The sequence below is a fragment of the Melozone crissalis genome, unplaced genomic scaffold (assembly GCF_028551555.1).
Source record: "Melozone crissalis strain CALT ecotype California unplaced genomic scaffold, PUWL_Pcris_2 ptg000009l_1, whole genome shotgun sequence".
Classification (NCBI taxonomy): Eukaryota; Metazoa; Chordata; class Aves; order Passeriformes; family Passerellidae; genus Melozone; species Melozone crissalis.
The window spans coordinates 5,136,628-5,155,385 of NW_026535787.1; the positions used below are offsets into that span (position 1 = coordinate 5,136,628).

Genomic DNA, 18,758 nt, shown 5'->3' on the forward strand with positions numbered 1-18,758 from the left:
ACTCATGCATGAGAGAAATAATATGGCATTATGAAATTAAAGGTTATTGCAATCTCGATATCTGCCCTTTGATCCAAAAAGAACCATTCAGAAAAAACCCCAACCTGTTTAAATAATTAATTTTACTTTGCATTTTACAAAAATATTCCAACTGTCTGTAGAACACATGAGACATTTACTGTATCTACACTGAACCGTAGTAATTGCATGAAGAACTGAGCTTAGGATGGTTTTCAAAAACAACAATTAACCTCACTCAGTTAAACATATTGATCATTAAATAATGAGTTTCCAGCAGATCTGCTTACAGAATTCTACTATATGTGGATGAACAGCATTTTTAGACTGTTTCTCATCATGAAAAGCAACTTTAAAAGAAGCATTGCAATCAGCTATGGCTGGGTATAGCGCATTTCCTGTCACACGCACCCTGTGGCTCATCAAGTGACATGGATCCAAGCTGTTTGTTAACCACTGAAGAAGGAGAATCTGAAACAAAAACGAGATTTCAACTTAAAACATAAGCAGCAGAGAACTGCACAGCAATGTCACGATCATATGTTAGTTTAAAATAAAAAAGCAGCAACATAAGGAAGCTTTGGGTTTGTTTAATGAGCAGCCAGCCATATTGCATTTTCTAGGCATGACAGAAGCAAAGTCACTTGTTTCAAACCATTATTTATTCACTGAACAGCCTGAAGCTTGCTGACATGTTGGTAATGAAAATGCCTGTCCATTACCAAATATTTTACTGTGTTCTTCACACTTCTGACATATCAGGAAAAACACGGAAGAGTCACGACTCCTAAAGTCTTTGCTCCAGCTACCAAATGACACCAGTATTTCACACCATGTGCAAAATGTAAATTTCAGAATATTTATACTTCAGCATAAAATACTCCATAGCATACCAGTACCTCCAATACTTAAACACTCTTTTAATAATACTGTTTTAAACATCAAAGCACCAAAATACATCCCAATTATATGACACTTTGGTAGTTCTGCATTCTTAGATGCTGCACCTCTAGAGAACAAGTCTTGATCAGTTTATCACAATACCACACCCGTCAGTCTTACAAGCATCCTCATCAATCACATAAACAAATAAATAGAATAATCATCCCCCTCAGCAGATAAGTGCCTTTTTTCCCCCTGGACACTACCAGTTAATAACTATCACCAGCACTCATTCACTGCACAGACACAACAGATGCAATATTCAGTATTCAGTATCTTCTGTGAAACTATTTCCCTTGTCACCTCTGAAGACCAGATCTTACTTCTATATTATTTGAAGATAAGCTGATGTACATAAATTAATGCAGCATTCTAAAGATATTGGCTAGAGTATCATATCTTGGTTCCACTTGATAACCATCTATTATAAGCAAATCCATCCTAAACTGAAAGGATTTAATATCCTGTATTACAAACTGAGTCACAGTCTGCCAGCATCACAGCATGCTAAGTGACTTTTAACATAAATGTACATCCTATATCAGGAAAGCAATGAAATAATACTCTCTCCTACAGGAAGCTCCCTTCCAGCTTTGAGCCAGACTCACCAGAGAGACCTGTTTTACAGTACAGCCATTAGACCTGCAGAATTGACCAAGCTGCTTCAAACACACATATTCTCAAGCAGTTGTTCACTCCCAGGCATTGGTGGAAGCAAGGCAGTGTGCTCCTTTGCCACACTGACATCCAGGAGCAAGGAAGGGGAGGAGGAGCAAAGGAGAGAGACCTGGAAAGTCTGAGGCAGTGTGCTCTGGAGGGTACCTTGCTTTGGGAACATGCACAGCTTATTTCTATAACTGAGGAACATTAAATTGGTTCTGGTTTGTCTTCCTTGCTCAACCATGCCCATGCCTTGCACCAAGCACACCTAAGTTAGACCACAGAATTTATCATCTAGATTTATGGCATGCAGCTATTAAGTAGATGATTTGTAGCATTAATATATTTTACTTTCCAAAACTGAAGTGTGCTTTATATATAATACCTAAATCAGAAGAGAAGGATTTACAGGGGAGTTTTTTCAATGGACTAATAAGCCACTTTTCATAAGGTAAACCAGAGCAAAAAGCTGGTGTACAGATGCTCCACGTCATGAGATGATCTTGTGTTCCAGCAGACTCAGCACAGGAATCTGTGCCTCTTTCAAGGGCTGGCTTTGATTTTGGACTCACAAAGTTCCTGGCTGGGATTAACTTGTATCAGAAGGGCTAAAGGGAGGGCAGATCCTGCACTAGAAGCTGAGAAACCTAATGCATGCAGTGATCCCAGCCACGCTCTGTTCCTGACCTGCAATTCTTTCCAAAAGTTCATATGCCCTTGTTTAAAAGGTATTTTGTGCTGCCAAATATTTCACTTGGCTGGAAAAGTTCATCTCATCAACTCTGTAATTCAGACTTGTATGATCAGAAGACTGAATTAACATATATTAATTAGAAACATTAAGAAATTACCTCTACTACCCTTTCCAGCATTTCTAATTTTATTAAGACCTCACTCTATACAGCAGTAATTAAAAAAGTAGGTGTGTTTTGCCATATGCATCATTCAACCACAGTAAGTGAAAATGAAAAGGTTTCCAGGTAGAAGTCCATGCCAAAGGAGGTTTAAACCTCCCACATCTCACTGTTACACCCAAGTCTCCATACAACTTCGTGAATGCATTTCACTTTAATAAATGAATATTTAACCAACATATAGGAAGCATCCTAATTACCTGAATTAAGAATAGAATTGTTTGTAGCAATTTGAAGCCCCTTTGTTTCCTTTTCCAAGCACCCTGAAGCCACAGATCACCAGCACCCCTTCAAGTGGCTCTGCAGTCTGGAACCCCCACCTCAGGCAGGGGAATCAGCATGACCATGAAACCAGCCTAGAGAAGTTCAGGTAAATGCCTCTTTTTTTAATATATGGCTTTGTTTTGTAAAAAAATCTGAAAAATATACTTTCATAATTTCTTATAAAGCTTTTGAAAAAAAAGCATTACCAAAACTGTGCCATATAGTTAAAAAAACAAACAAAAATCCAAACTCTTACCTGAGCCTTCACAGGCTGGGTCTACATCCCAATGCAGTTCACCACTGGTTGTAATGTCACCAGTACATTCTAAACTGGAGCACCACTTAAAGAGGGAACTGGAGATTCATAAATTTGGGGAACCTCAAACAGAAAATAGAAGATAATTTTAAGGTCAGTTATATGCTGAAGGATCTTCCTATAGTTTGGGCAATCAGCACCTGACTTGACCAAAATATTAGCATGCCACCTCAGTTTTGGTTGAAAAAAAAATCTTCCTTGTATCACCAGCTTCAAGGTGAGGTCTAAAGCAGTGAGAATTGTTTTAAAGTCCTAAACATGATCCATGTAGAGGAATCTAAGAAATTAAATACTTGATTTAATTACTGTAAATAATTGCTTTGCACAGTGAATATGCTCTCACTTATATATTGTGCACTTCAAATATTATTTCTACATCTTCAAATAAAATTCCTACATTTGAGTGTTAGCAAAGAATCTAATGATCAAAATTGCTGTCATTCCCTTGTTCTCCTCCAAAAGCTTTAACACAGAAATTAAGGTCCAGTTTGCTCTGCTTTAGAGACTCAATGTATAGATCAACCAAAAGCTTAAAAAAAAAAATCAATTTGCAGCACAGGTTCTGCAATATGCCAGCATGCACATGTATATATCTGCATTCCACAGCAAATGCAGTACAAATCAAATTTTTTTCCTCTAGAAAAAAAAAGGCTAATATTGATTCATGGTTTTGTGGGTAAGATTAGGTACAATGACCACTGCAGGAAACCTTGATCTATAATATGTTTTTTCTTTTTCACTTCATGACCAGCTGGTTCACATTTCTGTTACTTTTCAAATTGGATTCCATCTCCCTGAAATTCTCAGAATGATAAGTGATGTACTAATGGTGATGCATATGTGGCATAGCAGCAATAACAACAGGTTAAAAAGGCTTACCTTCTTTGTTATTTGCATATAGCACATAATTGCAGTTGTTTAAATACTGCACAGAATGTAAATGTTATGAAATGCCACAAAAATGCAAGGAAAAACTAGGTTTTTGAGGGAGAAATCATACAATAAATAAAAACCCAACTAAACTGAAATATTTACTGCTGTTTCCCTAATCAAATAAAGTGGCAACCAAAAAAATCTGAATCCATTCAATACCTAAGCAAAGGCTTGAAGACAAAATAGATCTGATCCATGCAGCAAACACTGCTTCTAAAATTCAGCCAAATTCCAAATTTAGTATCCACCAAAACAAAATCTCTCTCATCTGAGACCTTTTGTCTCAGAGTCAAAACTCATCTCCCTTTCACATTCAAAACTATAAACTTTTGACCATATTTTTCTAAATAGGTTAACTACTACAGATTGATCTTACAAATTCTCATGTAACTGGGAGACAGAATAACTACCACACAGTCTAATTTTCTATTAAACCCGTAAAAGCTTTCAGCTCTTGACATTTTCTACTTGTAATTTCTTACATGGCTGGGATATTTTTCTCTTCCTACTCAAGCTTCTGTGCCTGCAAAGATAAGGAGTAATAATGAAGTACAAATCAGAAGAAGTGGCCATGGTCTCACCCTGAATTCCCTCCAAAACTGCAATTGCAATTTATACAGGTTTTATCAGAGCAGGGATTAAGAACCTGCAGACACATTTTGTGGTGTAATTTTTTTGTTTGAAAATTTACATCTAGTATGTGCCTGAAAACAGAATATCTGCTTCATGACAGGGCAGCAAAGACAACCTTTCAGGAAAAAAATAGAGATTGTCTCTGTATAGGAATTTATTACTTTTAAAAGACTCCAAACAATTCAAAACTACTCATTTATTTCTCTCCTACCATATTTCTGAATAACCAGCTAAACACAGGGTTAGAAAGCAATTGTGTCTATGGAGAAGCAAGGAACCAAAAATGTGCAGCACTGGTTTTCCAAAGGAATAGATTGTGAATAAGCAACTTGCAAAAATCTTGGGAGGTCAGAAAAGGAAAACAAAACAAAGAAACTTTCAAAAAAAGAAAAGAGCAAGTACAGAGAATATCAGAGAATATCTCCATGTCCAGACTGCAGAAATCTTATGAAGTAAATAAGAAGTGCAAAGGAGATCCAGAGTCAAAAGAAATGAGCTTCATTTGTTCCCTCCAGAGCAGAGGAAGGAGGAATGCAATGAAAGAAGCTGCAAAGCACAACAGGAATATATTATTTTTACACATACAAATAGAAAGGAAAAGAGAATGTAATCTTTTATCAAATTTCTCTAGAACTAATTGGCCAAACATATTAAATATTTTCAAATTTAAATTTCTCTTTTTATGACTTCCACTGCCAATACTGCTGAAGACAACAATTCCACCCACCAGACCAAACCTCAAGAAGATACATCCCAATGAGCTGGAGCTCAGGGAGAAAAATGGCTCCCTTTCTGTCTCCCCAGAAATAAATGTTTCCACAGCACTGAGTAAATCTGTCTTTCAAAGCAATTATTTAGTAAGTAAAATGGTTAAATTTGCAAATTCATTGTCATGTAATGCATGATATGACAATGTAAAATGTAAATGTAAATTAATTTACATGCAGAAAGAGATAAATGTTTGAATATTAGTTTCCTCCAAGGCTGTGTCTGTGGCTCCTGGTGATCCCAAACAAAAGGATTGAATGTTTCCAATAGTTCCCCTAAAGTTCTAACCATGGGGGAACTAAAAAAACTCCAAGAGGCAGTCTTGGGGAGGTCCAAATTAGGTACAAGACCCCTCTGTCTCCCAGTCAAAGCATCAGCTAAGCCTTTCCATTTGTGGCACTATGGATCCCACAGTGTGCTGTAGGAACCCCACAGGCAACAGGGAGTAAAAATATTACCTTGCATCCTTGAAGAAGCACTAAGGAAGAGATGGGAGAGATGTACCCAGTGAAACCCAGACCAGCACACCCTTCAGAGGTAGCAAAATCCCCACAGATAAACCTCCAGACATGGCTGTAAACAAACTTTATTCCTTACTTCAATTCCGTGGGAAGCAATTCAGCAAAAAAAAATTTTAAAATTAAGCCATTCCAAAAAGGAAATGGGAGATCAAGATTTATTGACTGTGTTACAATTTTTTCTCTATCAATACTTAAATTTGAGTTAATAAATTCTGATATTCAGTTTGCTGGGGAAAAAAAAAAAAAAGACAAAACCAAAATTGGTAGATTTTTGGGGTGGTTTTTTTTTGTCCTGGCAGGAACCTGCAGCCCCCTAAAATGCCACCACTACCACTGCTCTTCCTGTTCTGCTACAGGTAAACAGGCAGCCATGGGTGCCATCCCTAAGATAGGCACACACCCTCCCAGGATGGACTGGGTTCCAAAACCCTCTAAAACCTCATTGCAATATTTTCTAGTGTAGAAAGTTATTCAAAATTCAGTAACTGCATGTTGTGACTGGAGCATCAGCCACTGTTACATTAAATTGTTCTGTGGAGCTCCAGATTAAGGAATAGACTGAACCATAGCAAGATAGCTGTAAATGTGTGACACAATCCTTAAAAGCAATTTAGCCACATCTCAACTGTCACAGGATTTATCCACAGAAGAGACACTGCTAGACATGACTTTGCAACACAAAATACACTGAATTCTCACACTGCATGCAGCTCACTCATTTTTACATGGTGCCACAACAAAGTTTGCTTCAAGTTTATGCTTTAGGGTTTGCCTCTTTATGCATATGCATGCTTCTGCCCTAACTTTCTCAAATATGTTATTGCAAACATATTTGAGGCTTTCTTATGATCATTTTTAATTTCAGTAAGACAAGAGAGAAAGAGGATGGTGAAATGACAAGTTGCTCTGTTCAAAAAATGAGAGCATATCTGGGCACTTTGGCTAGGTATAGGTATTTTCACTACACTTATTGTAAAGCCATAGCACCGAAGAGTGCCAGAACTCTGTTTTACTGAATTGTTCCTCTGATTTAGAACACATGCTACCCCAAAGCCAAGTTGTAAACGTTAATGCTGGATACAAGTAGCACCAAAATGTAATTTCAGTGTGCAATTCTCCTTCTACTCAGAACACAGCAATTTCTTGCTCAGCTGCTCTAACAGCCATTGCACAAGCCTGATACCATGCACCTAGAAAACCATTTCCACATAGTGTCACTCAACCCAAACACGTTAGATCAATAAACCTGTCCATCCAGGTTTCCCTGCCCATGTGATGATAAACACCACCACATGCAAGGCAAGACAAGCAGCGAATGCAGGAAATGCCTTGTTCTGCAGGAGAAGCATCTCAGCAAACAACAGCAGCACAAGCTACAGCTACATCACTGCTGGAGAAACCTTGGCAAGTGACAACCTGCTGCCTGAGGGTCCTGAGAGGAGCCCTTAGGGGTGGGCTGCTCAGAAGAGGAGGGCTGTGGTGCAGAGCCCTCAGCCAGCTCTCGCTGTCTCTGCTGCTCTGCCTTCTTAAGCCTCAGTCGCTGCAGGCCCCTACGGATTATTGCTAACTCGGGTCCCATTAACTCTGACACACAGGGAGGGAGACACACAGGGGGGAGAGAGAAGCAGTGAGCAATCAATATTTGGAATATAGAGGAGAGGTGAGGGACTGACTAAAGGGACAAGCAACAGGCACTAAGTGTCATTACAGTGGAAAAAAAAATTACTAGCAGCCAGAAATCATCAAATAGAAATAATGAAATTGGTTTTCTCTTCGTAAAGGCATCAATCACAGGACTGAAATATCCAGGATTTGTGCCATACAATACAGCCCCTCCCCATCTCCAGCAATGAAACCATTAAACAAAGAATTAGTTAAGGAAAATAGATACAGCCTGGTTACATCAAAACAAAGCACACAACAGATGTATTCATTTTTTTTTCATTTCATTTTGATGACCCTAACACACAGAATAAATGGGAATATTTGGTGTAAAACTATGCAACTGTGGTCTACAGGTAGTGTTTCAAAATGAATGTAATAGCTTCCTGATGGTTCAAAAAAAAAAAAACAACCAGGTAGATTTTGATCAAATCAAACCAGTGCAAAAAGTAAACTGGAACTATGAAAAGAGGTGGCAAAACAACAGCTAAACCAAAAAATTGACTTCTCTATGAATTCATTTTTAATTTCAGACATTGCCTGTGCTTAAGGATTCACAGTCTGAAATCACTGTTAAGTGGTCCTACAGACAAAGTAATTTATAGGATCAGAAGCAATCCTTAGTAGCATCCTGTTAATAGATTATTCTTTTAGTCCCATCTTTAGAGGCTTCACTGTTTTCATCATTTTGTCTTTATTCATTTGCCAGTTAAACTATTGTGGCATGTTAAGTTCATTGCCTGATTACCAGTACTTTTGCAAACTGCTATAAAATGAGGTGACCAAGCAATTTTTTATTCTTTCCATGCTCTTTGCAGATTTCCTCCACTTACACAAGTGCTGTGTGGCAAGTGCTTCTCTTTAAATAACACAGATTGTGTCTTTAATAGCAGTGCCTGAATCACACAATGTTAAAATAGTAGAGAGCATTACACTGGCATGGGGCCTTTCAGCCAGGCAAAAGCTTAACAAATGTTCTGTAACCCTTATCCATACAGTGAAACAAATTTTCTTTTATAAAGAGAAACAAACCCAAAACTAGAATCTAGTAATTGGAAAGTCAGTGACAAGCACCAGTTAATACTGAATGGTCATGAGGTTTAATGTACTTAGTCTAATATCATTTCTGGGAAAAACATACTCTCAGTTTATGGTTCATAAGGTGTAACAAAAATAAAGATATAGTTCCTAAAAGGAATGTGGCATCAGGGAGATTTGCTCTGAATTATTTTCATGTCCCAGAACCATTTATTATTTGGAACCATTTTTATTTGGAAAGAAAAACTCCAAATAGCCTAGGGAATACTTTTATGGGAATTTCAATGATGCCTAAAATTGCAGTTTTCAGTACTTGCTGCTGATTCAGTTCCACTGAGTTAAGAGACAGCCACAATTTAAGATGTAACAAGAACTACAATACTAAATCTAAAAGCTGCTATCCTGGATATGCTCAGTGACAACACCTTTCAATACATTCCAGAATATCTAAGCAAATGTTTATTTTGCCAGCAAATGGAGTGAAGAAATAGAAATAAATAAAAAAAACTCAGTTATTGTCACATTTCCATTCAAAATTTAAAAGCAGTTACCTTATATCAGAACACATATTAGGGTTAAGCTTTGTACTAATTAGCCAACTGGCCCCCTGCATCGCCTCCCCATGTGTATCTGGAATTTTATTTATGAGAAAAACTGTATTTTATTTTACTGTTTGTTGTACCTAGTGTTTATTAGTGGTTTAAAACATCAGCATCTTAAAACTAATATACAAAAATTAAGTTTCCACTGAATGGCATAAGCAGGGCAAGAAAATAAATTTGTAGTATTTTTCCTTTGTGACAAGCATGACAATCTCCAGCAATTGTTCTCATTAGATACATATATTAAAAATTATTCAAATGTTCTGGCAGTAACAAGCTACTGAGATTTTGCACTGATTTTGTTGTTTAATTGTAACTTAAATGTTCCAACTTCTAGAATACATATTCTGCTAAAGAAATCTATCCCACCAAGACCCAGCACCAAACCATTTCTGTACTGACTCATTTTTGAACAGGCACTTCATCTCTTAATATTTTAAAAACTAATTCAGATATAGAAGCTCAAATGCTCATCACATGACACGTTTTCTGGAACACCAAACCAACAATAAATTGAAACTGTATACTTATGCAAAGGTTCTGTGATTTCAAACACAGGATTGCCATGAGTGCCTGTGTTGAGTGTAGAAATGATTTATGGAAAGCTGTTTACAGGCCTGGGTTAGGAATTCATGCTCTGATTCTAAAGAAGTTATTTCCTGAAAACAAGTTCTTCATTTGCTGATTCTTTGCTACAATAGTCAAACTTGTATCTGCCATGACTTTACACAAAATAGGGGCTGAAAACCTTTTTTCCTTTCTTCCACCTTCCAAAATGCCTCCCCAGTCACCCACTTCTTACAACATACCTCTGTCTGGCCTTCCTACTCAGCCCCACTGTACTGAAACTATTCCTATTAGCACTTGCCCTCTCCTGTCAGCCCAAAAAAGCAGCAGGTTTTATTCACCTTTAAATGCAGGTGAACAAGGTCAGGGAATCCTGTCCTTGATGCAGAAGTCAGATTTATAAACTACAGACTGTGAGTCAATAAAATTTCACATCTGAGCACAGCCACAGGATACCAGGGTACTTAAACATTGCAAAATGGACATTCCCAATGCAGCCTGCTCATTCACAGACCCAGTGCTACTCCCCTGCCCAGGAGCTTCCCCTCTTCCTGAACTCACCATGTTACCCAAAAACTTGTTTTACAGTCATTCTAGTATCCCTTTTGCATTGCTTCTGAAACAGGATGCTTATAAGGTGTGCAAACACCTTGCTCTACTACATTTATGCCTGCATGAGTCCTGTAGACAATTTTAAGCTGCCAATCTGACACCCTGGTTAGATTTAGTCAAAGAATCTAACAAATATTATATAGCAAATTAAAAAGCATCCATTGTCTGTCAACCAAACATCACTACCCCTTTCAAAACTAAATATATTCTGAAATCTAAAGTAAGACTGAAAAAGAAGAAATACTCTTAGAAAAGAGCTAGACTAAGAAATAACTTCAGCTTCATGCTAGCAGAATAAACTTTTGCTTAGAAATTCAAGCACATTCAGAGAAAAATATTTTTCTGGTCAGCACAGATTTCTTAAAATGCAGGCTAGAAAATGCATCACAATTCTAGAAATCCTCTCTGGTGCATTGTATTTTTGAAACTCAAAAAGTTTCAATGACATAGCTTGAAGCAATTATGTTTAATATGGTAGATTCTGACACTGAAATGTTGAGGATGGAGGTTCCTCCTGAAGGAGACATTCCCCATCTCCCCTGATTTTAACATGCACAGGTTCTGCTATTCATTGCACTGGTGCTGCTACAGCCAAATCCCAGTGGAAGAGGGCAAGATGTCACTATACTCCATGAAGACAACAACAGTAAGTTTAGAAAAATAGGCAAAAAGTTTTTATTTCTACCTCAAAATACTGGTGAACCCCTTGCAAATTTCCTTTTCAGACAAAGCTATACAGTTGATGGTTTTACTCTTTCTTTAAACCACAGCTGTAACCACTAGGTAACTATAAAACACTTTAGTCTCATTAAGGATGTGCAAAGAAGAAAACAGATGGAGATCCACTACCCAAAATATCCTAAAAGAGAATTGTTTCTTATTTTTCACAAACAATGACAAGATGGATTTCTTCTCACCAGACTGATGCAGCACAGGCTGAGTTGAGGCCCCAAAAGAAGGCCTTTGCTCATTATCAGGAGAGGACAGTAATGAAGTTGAAGGGGGACTTTCTGTTGAAGATGATGTTGAAGGAGCTTGAGCTGACATGGTAGAAGAGGAAGATGATGGAAGCTGTTCAGAACCATCTACTTCCATTGCAGTTTCTGATTCTCTACTAGGTGCCATGTTATTAGTAGAAGGAGCATCAGTCCGATTAGTCCCACCTTTGATCAAAAACAGAACAAAAAAGCAAGAAAAAGAGCTCAAAAGTAAACTTACTCTGCCTCTAACGATCCCTGTGCACTATCATTCCTGTAGCAAATAAATGTGCTCAGTTTTTCAGTGCACTAAAATTTTATTTACACCTAGGAAAGGCTGATATTCCAAGCCTGCACATCCACTATAAACACAATTTCTGTAGTTGAAAAGAAGGAAATCACCTCTGGACCGTGATCTTCCCCGTCCTCGATTGCTCTGTGCAACTTCACTGGCTTCTTCAAACCACCTTGACAGCATGTCTGACATCCTCTGCATCAGAGACACATTGGGACTCTGCTCCCCTGTAGAACAAGTGGTGCTGAAGTTTTATCTGCAAGTTTACCAAAAAGTACCTTTCCCCCCACATTTCTTCCAGGAATGGAGACCACCCCTCACTCCCTTCTCCCACAAGAAACAATTCCCTTCAGCCTGTTCCCAATGCCCCTGTCTGTCCTCATTTTCACAGTACACGTCTCTGACTCTCTGCTGGGATCCCTCATTCCCCTCCTGTACAGCTCTGACCTTAAAAAATGGAATTGCAACAGCCAAAGAAAACAGACTAAAGGTGGTTACAGATGCCATAAGGAATATTATCAACATATTAAAAAATGTGTTTCAGAAGCCCATAGGCAACAGAACCACATGCAGATTGTAAAGGAGCAGATGGGATCACATCCCCCAGTGTTTCTAATCCACTAATTCCAAATAATGGAGGAGCAAAAGACAGACTAAGAGGACAGGCTCGTGTTCTCTTCCTAAACAGCATCTCCTACTGCCTGTGTCAGGTACAGAATCCCAGACACTTCTACTCTAGTTTGGGGAAGCAGGAAAACGAGAACAACACAGATAATCTGGAAAGGGAAACTGTAGGCAGAAAAGGGAAGAAGATTAAAGGGAACTAGAGTCAAATACTTGGAACCCCACAGCTTGTCAGATTTAAACAGGAACACATTATAGATGAAAATTAAGATGAGTGACAAAAAAGGCTCTGCCCTGCTTTGGTATTCCAATTTTTGATACCCAAGCATTCTTTGGAAATGCTTTATTTACTAAATTCTCAAGCAATTGAGTAATATATTCTAAACATGAAAATTTAAGCGTAAAAATTTGCCACCCTGTGTTACTAAATGACATTGTAAAAATGAAAAGTATAACATAAAAATCCTATTGCTTTGAATTCCAGTCCCCTAATGCAACCATTAAAGAGCATTTCATTTGTAATTGTGATTGCATATGAGGTGTGACTGGGAAAAAAAGAAATAAGTGCTAATGTTAGTCCCTGAGCAATGACAATGAAAACAAAAGCTCTCCTTTACTTACAGCAGCCTAAATGAAACAATATAATTTTCCTGGTAAGAACATTTTCAATATTTTCAATTTTAAAAATCATTGTACAATAGCAGCTCTGTGCTAAATTCTAAGAATTCCATCTTAAAGCTTGGCTGATTGTTAACTCAAGGACAATCTGAAGCACGTATTTTGGGAATACGTCAGAAAAACTGGAAAATAAAACCCAAACCAAAGCAAGAAAAAACCCAAAATGAAACAAAAACCTAACAAAACACAGCAGCAAAGACCCCCCTTCAAATGCAAATGCTTTTACCATCTCTCTCCCTCTCACTCTCAGGCCTTGCTCTTGGCCCAGTATCTGACCAATCCCCTCTGAGCCGCAGACGTTTAACAGGAGGCTGACGTAACTGGGGGAGAGAAAAAAGGAGAGAAAAGCATCACACAGCTATTTATGTTCCACAGTACAGGATTCTGAGCCTAAAGATAAATCTCTATTTTTTTAAGTCACCTAAATTCATATCTGTCATCAAACACAGAACGTCAGCCTTATGTTCAGACTACCCATGAATAAGCACAACACTTATCAACAAAATGCACAAGTTTTAGCTTTAACAGTCTGAATAAATGACTCTCAGAACCAATGCAGCTTTTATTTTAAACTAGCTTCATAATGTTGAATCTTTCTGTAGTGACCAGTAATAATTAAGGTTTTCTTAAATTCAGCCTGAATTCTGCAGAAATATTCACCTCTTCACATTAAAAATTATATAAGAGTTTCAGCTTAACAAAATGTGGATCTGTAATTAAGCAAAAGGAAAAATACCAGACATTAAAAAAAGAGAACATTTTATGCAAATAAACTCTGGTTTATTTTCAACCTAATTTCTTTTAGCTTTTATAATACTTTTTTTACAGCAAGAAGTATCAAACAATCTCTAAATGGGTGGTGTTATTTTCAGCAGCTTCAAGAGAAACAGGGAGTGCTTTGCTCATTTAGAAAGGCAGGTCAGAGTTTGAAGTCAAGTGTATTGGCTGGATACTTCTGGCCTTAACAAAAATAAAGAAACCAAACCAAACAAAATCAACCAGCCAACCCAGAAACTGCTGACAATTTTAAACTAAATCCCCTGTGGTGAAAGCACATCAAAGTTTTAATTTTCATGACTCCACTAGCAGATTTCAGAAGAAGTCTTTACATTTCTTCTACTGTATACAACTTTAAGCCAGGCTGAAATAAAAATACTCAAGCAATAACATTTTTAGGGACAACAAGGACAAAGAATAAGCATTTAAAAGCAAAATTCCTGACTATTCCTGACTAAGAAAACACATAATGTAAAATGTGTTTGAAAACATTTAAAAATGGTTCCAAACAGATTCTAAGAAAAAGGAGGAAGGAAATGTCAACATCACACTTCTCACAGCAAAAAGGAAACAGGAATCATCATCATTATCATCACACTGATCCTGCAGTTGAGGACAGCAGGATGCTGACAACTCATTGAGAACTCCCTTGTGGCCTCGGACTAAAGACGAGGAACTCAGGATACAGAGTTTGTGAAAGGGTGAGCAAAAACACCAGTGAAAAAAGCAGTGGATTGTTGGAAGAGTGCAGGGAGAGACAGAAACAACTTCACTGTAGTTAAAGGCATTTTTTTAATATTAATCAGAAAATTTAGATTGGAAGGGTCAGTATCATTGTAACTGAGCTTATAATTGACAAGTGCTTGAGTTTTGAAAATTTTAATACTGCTCAGTAACAGTGGCTTGCCTCCTTATTCTAAACAACCTGTACTCCCTCATATCTGCCAGGAAATGATAGCTTTTACCAAGGAGTATTAATATTTCATTTCAAGGAATATGCTTCTCATGGCATGAAAGTAAGAGAACACAGAGTGACCTGCCAGCCTTGCTGGCCTTATGCCCCAAGGTTCAGGCAGATGCCTTCTCATCTCTGAGAGAGAGGGAAACCAGACGAGAAGGAAAACCAGAGTGACAAAATATGGTAAATAAATACATAAACAAATATGTATTAAAAATACACAATTTTTGTGACAATCTACTTGTCACATCAGCAACATTATTTTCAGATTAAAGGGGAACACAACTGATGGTATTTCTTATGTGCTGCAAGCTATAAAACATAAAAGATGAAAGGAAGTCATCTTAACCACTTGCCTCTTCCCTTCTCTCTTCTGCAGAAGGGACTTTAAGCTCTCGTGCTGTGTCATCCTTGGGATCAAACAAGTAAATGTAATCTGAGGAGTAGCTCACAAGGATCTCTTGGCCATCTTCACTGTAACACAGGGATGTTACCCTGCAGGATTTGTTGTTGAGGTGAGGAGGGACAAAACGCGCCACCATTCCAACAGTGCCCCTGCCAGCATAATTCCCTTTATTAAAAAAATAAAAGAGGGGAAAGAGAGGAGGATGAAAAGAATTACACATCTACTATTGCAAATTTTCAACAGCTTCAATAAACCCCTTATTTGAGATCCAACAAAAGAGAATCAGGGAAAAGCTAAGTATCCTGTAGTTTCTGCAATAATTTTGATCTGGAGAATGACATATCAGATTTTACAATCTTTATTATTTTTGTTTATAAATTCTACATACATTAAAAATAATAAAAAATGAAAACACACTCACTTATATAAATGTCTCACATACCCACCACATGATGTTGTATGGAAGCTATCTGTCAAATGTGGCACAAATGGAATTTTTAGAATGAAAAATCACAAAATAACAATGCAAATCTATATCTACACACAAATTAGAAAGAAATTTAGTGCCTTTGCACTACAAAGGCAAGCACAGTGCAGGATATTATGGATTTCATGAGATCTCCCATAACAACCATCAAGCTCCACCATGGTAGAGTACAAGACAAGAACTTAATTAAATTTCAGGTGGACCACTGGAGGCTGCAATCCCTGGCTTTTTGGAATCCTGGAATCACATGTTTCAAGACAAAATAAGAGAAATCACAAAATGTCCTTTTCTGCACTCAGTACACAATGCATTCTGAGATGCATGAAGAGATTAGACTTACTTTGAAGATTTCTACATTAGCAAATATAGAGTGAAGTGACTCTACTGTTACAAAGCACAGCTCCCAGAGAAGGAAGCTACACTTCTGCAGTGTTCCACTTGAGCCATTCACCACCTGTTTTGAAAATAACCTGAACTGGGCACTGCTAGTGGGTAGAAATGGTCTCTGCACCATGTGGCTCCTACCTGTTGCCCTTGTGCCAAGCATTCTCCTGTCATAGATCCTCACTGAGCTGTCAGAACAGCCCACAGCCAGGTAGTAGGGGATGGGTGGACAGATAGCAACAGAGGTGGCAGCACGACGACAGTTTATTAAAATATCCTGGAACACACAAAAATACAGCATTGAAACAATAGCTTGAACATTTGAAGTATAATTTTTTGTTTTGTTTTGTTTCACTACACAGGGCCCTCCCTTAGTCAAGGAGATTTTGATAAAATAGGTCTGGCCTGTGAAGACAGATCACAAATGTGTTATCAGAAAAGCCACTGCACAGAAGGAAAACTATCAGAGAAAGAAAGCTGGTACCAGAACAACTGAAAAAGAAACCTAATCAAAACAAAAACACAGGAACATTGAAAAATAGATAAGCTAAACAGACTTATAAACTACGTTGCATCTTGGATTTCCTTATGGAAACACAGTAACTGTCAAGGTGGAAGAGCACAAAATATGCAGAAACACTTTAAATCAATTAAAGGATTAGAGTAGGTTCCATCTACAGGCAGATAACTAGGTAAAGGAGAAAAATGAAAGAAACCCCTAGAACTGGTAAATGTGCACAAGGCTGACCAAAATTAATCAAGACTAGCAATACATACTTTGATAATTTTGTTCCAATTCAATATTAAAATTGTTTCTAAAATTCAAAACCAGTGGTCACTGGTAATACCAGTAATCTAATATAATTCATTACTAAATCTTTTATTACAGAGGGACAAAGGATGCTCAAGAATACAAGGTTGCAGGTGATTCTCAAGGCTCATATTTTGCCTCCAGTTTTAGTGTAAACCACACTAAAAGATTCAATTTCAACATACAATTTTTTTCTACCATATCTGAAGCCTCACACCAAACATTTTTATATTTTTTTTAAATTAAAAAAATGCCAAAAGAGATAATAAATTTTAAAAAGAAAAATGAAAAAAGCCTCTGCAAATTTTATTGTTCCTTGAGAAACATACTGTCATCTCCACCAATGATCCTGAAATCTATTACTTCTAAAATTCTTCAAAATACTTCAGAATTCATATCATGAGTTTGTGTGATGCACAGCTCTACATTTAGGTAATCTTTATTAAAAGATTTTTATTTCCATTTTATTTTACTTATTATTATTATTGAAATCTTTATTAAAAGGTTTCATCCTTACATCTTTACAATCTTCCTTCGTGCAACTTGTTTTGATGCGAGTATCAAACCATCTCACAGTGCCATCCTCACCACAAGAGAGGAACGTGTAGGGATCATTTGGTACTGTCATAATCTGCTCAAAAGAAAAAAAAAATTATTAATGCCTCCAGAAAAAACACTAAATTAAAAATAACAGGATCAATATTTGGAGCAGCAGTAAGGCTCAAGGACTCAAGTCAAGCTTTCCAGTGAAGTAATGAGAAAAACAGAAAAACTGATGATGTTTCTTCATTTTCAAGAAAAGGCTTGAACTGTTGAAGTCAAAGGAAACTTTTAAATGTCACATAAGATTAAATATCAAGAGGTCAAGGTTTACAGTTGTTTCCATTATCTTTTAATACACAACATATATTTACTGCAGTCACTTTTCAGATACCTTATCAGTTTGCTGCAACAATCCACAAAAGCTCTGTTTATTCTCTATCAAGTAACAGAAGACAATTACAAACAAAGTCCTCAGAAGTCTGAATGCCCTGAAAATACTAAATGGCTTTTATTCCCATTGGGTTATTCCTTTACATCCCAGGTAGTTCCCTGCAGCAAGTCTGCATTAAAGGCTGCTACCAAGCTACCTCCTCACTGCAATATTTTAATTTCTTTTTTGAGACAGCACTGTACTGAACCATTTTCCTAAGCTCAGCCCTTGTCCAGCTAGGGACAACTCAGATGGAGTCTCACATGAATGGCTTTACACAAAGCCTCCTCAAGACAAAATAAAAAGGCAAGTGACCATAATGTTAAATATGACCTGAATTCCACAGGTCAGTGAATGCACAGGAAATATCAGTTTACTCACACTCTGTCTCTTAGAAGAGAAAACAGATAATGTTGTGGCACTATTTTTATTTTCCTACACTCCTGCTACTATCAGTAGAAATTCATAAAGCAACAACAATGGTTAATAGTGTAATACATTCATGGAGCACAGAGCATGAGTGATTCTTTAACATTTTAAATGAGATGATTTATCACTCCCACCTCCCAAAATTCTTAATAAAAGTAACTTATGGATATCTGCAAATCTCTCTACCTGAAATGGGGTTACAAAGGTAACAGCTGAAGGCTTCAGCCTCTCTTCTAAGGCTCAGCACAGTAACTGAGACAATGCTTGCTGTGCCAAATAAGAAGTGTAACTTGCAGAACAAAGGCAAGGTTTGAATACCAACAGAACTGCTGAGCTATGACCACAATTCTTCAATGTATCAGTGTAACATATTGAAGACTGGTTTTCACTACATATTTCATTCAAATTAACTTCATTTGCATAGCTATAAAAGTTAGCAATCCACTAAATTCTTCAAGCATTTAGCAGAGCTTCCAGTGAAAACATTTTGCTCCAATAATGTTGCTGAA

General features: G+C 37.3%; 1 protein-coding gene across 4 annotated transcripts in view; it reads right to left on the reverse strand.

Annotated features, from left to right (window-relative positions):
* Positions 1–18,758, reverse strand: part of DCAF6 (DDB1 and CUL4 associated factor 6) — a 73,881-nt gene that overhangs the window by 28,072 nt on the left and 27,051 nt on the right. For 2 of the 4 annotated variants that reach the window (XM_054270248.1, XM_054270247.1), the window contains exons 5-11: positions 17,365–17,478; positions 16,178–16,313; positions 15,116–15,330; positions 13,251–13,344; positions 11,830–11,949; positions 11,368–11,613; positions 430–489 (exon numbers count right to left, since the gene is read on the reverse strand). In XM_054270248.1, coding sequence (XP_054126223.1) covers positions 430–489; positions 11,368–11,613; positions 11,830–11,949; positions 13,251–13,344; positions 15,116–15,330; positions 16,178–16,313; positions 17,365–17,478 — 985 coding nt within the window. Of the gene's footprint in view, positions 1–429; positions 490–7,385; positions 7,554–11,367; positions 11,614–11,829; positions 11,950–13,250; positions 13,345–15,115; positions 15,331–16,177; positions 16,314–17,364; positions 17,479–18,758 lie in introns of all 4 variants that reach the window. The other 2 variants (XM_054270250.1, XM_054270249.1) reach the window with 2 other exon arrangements.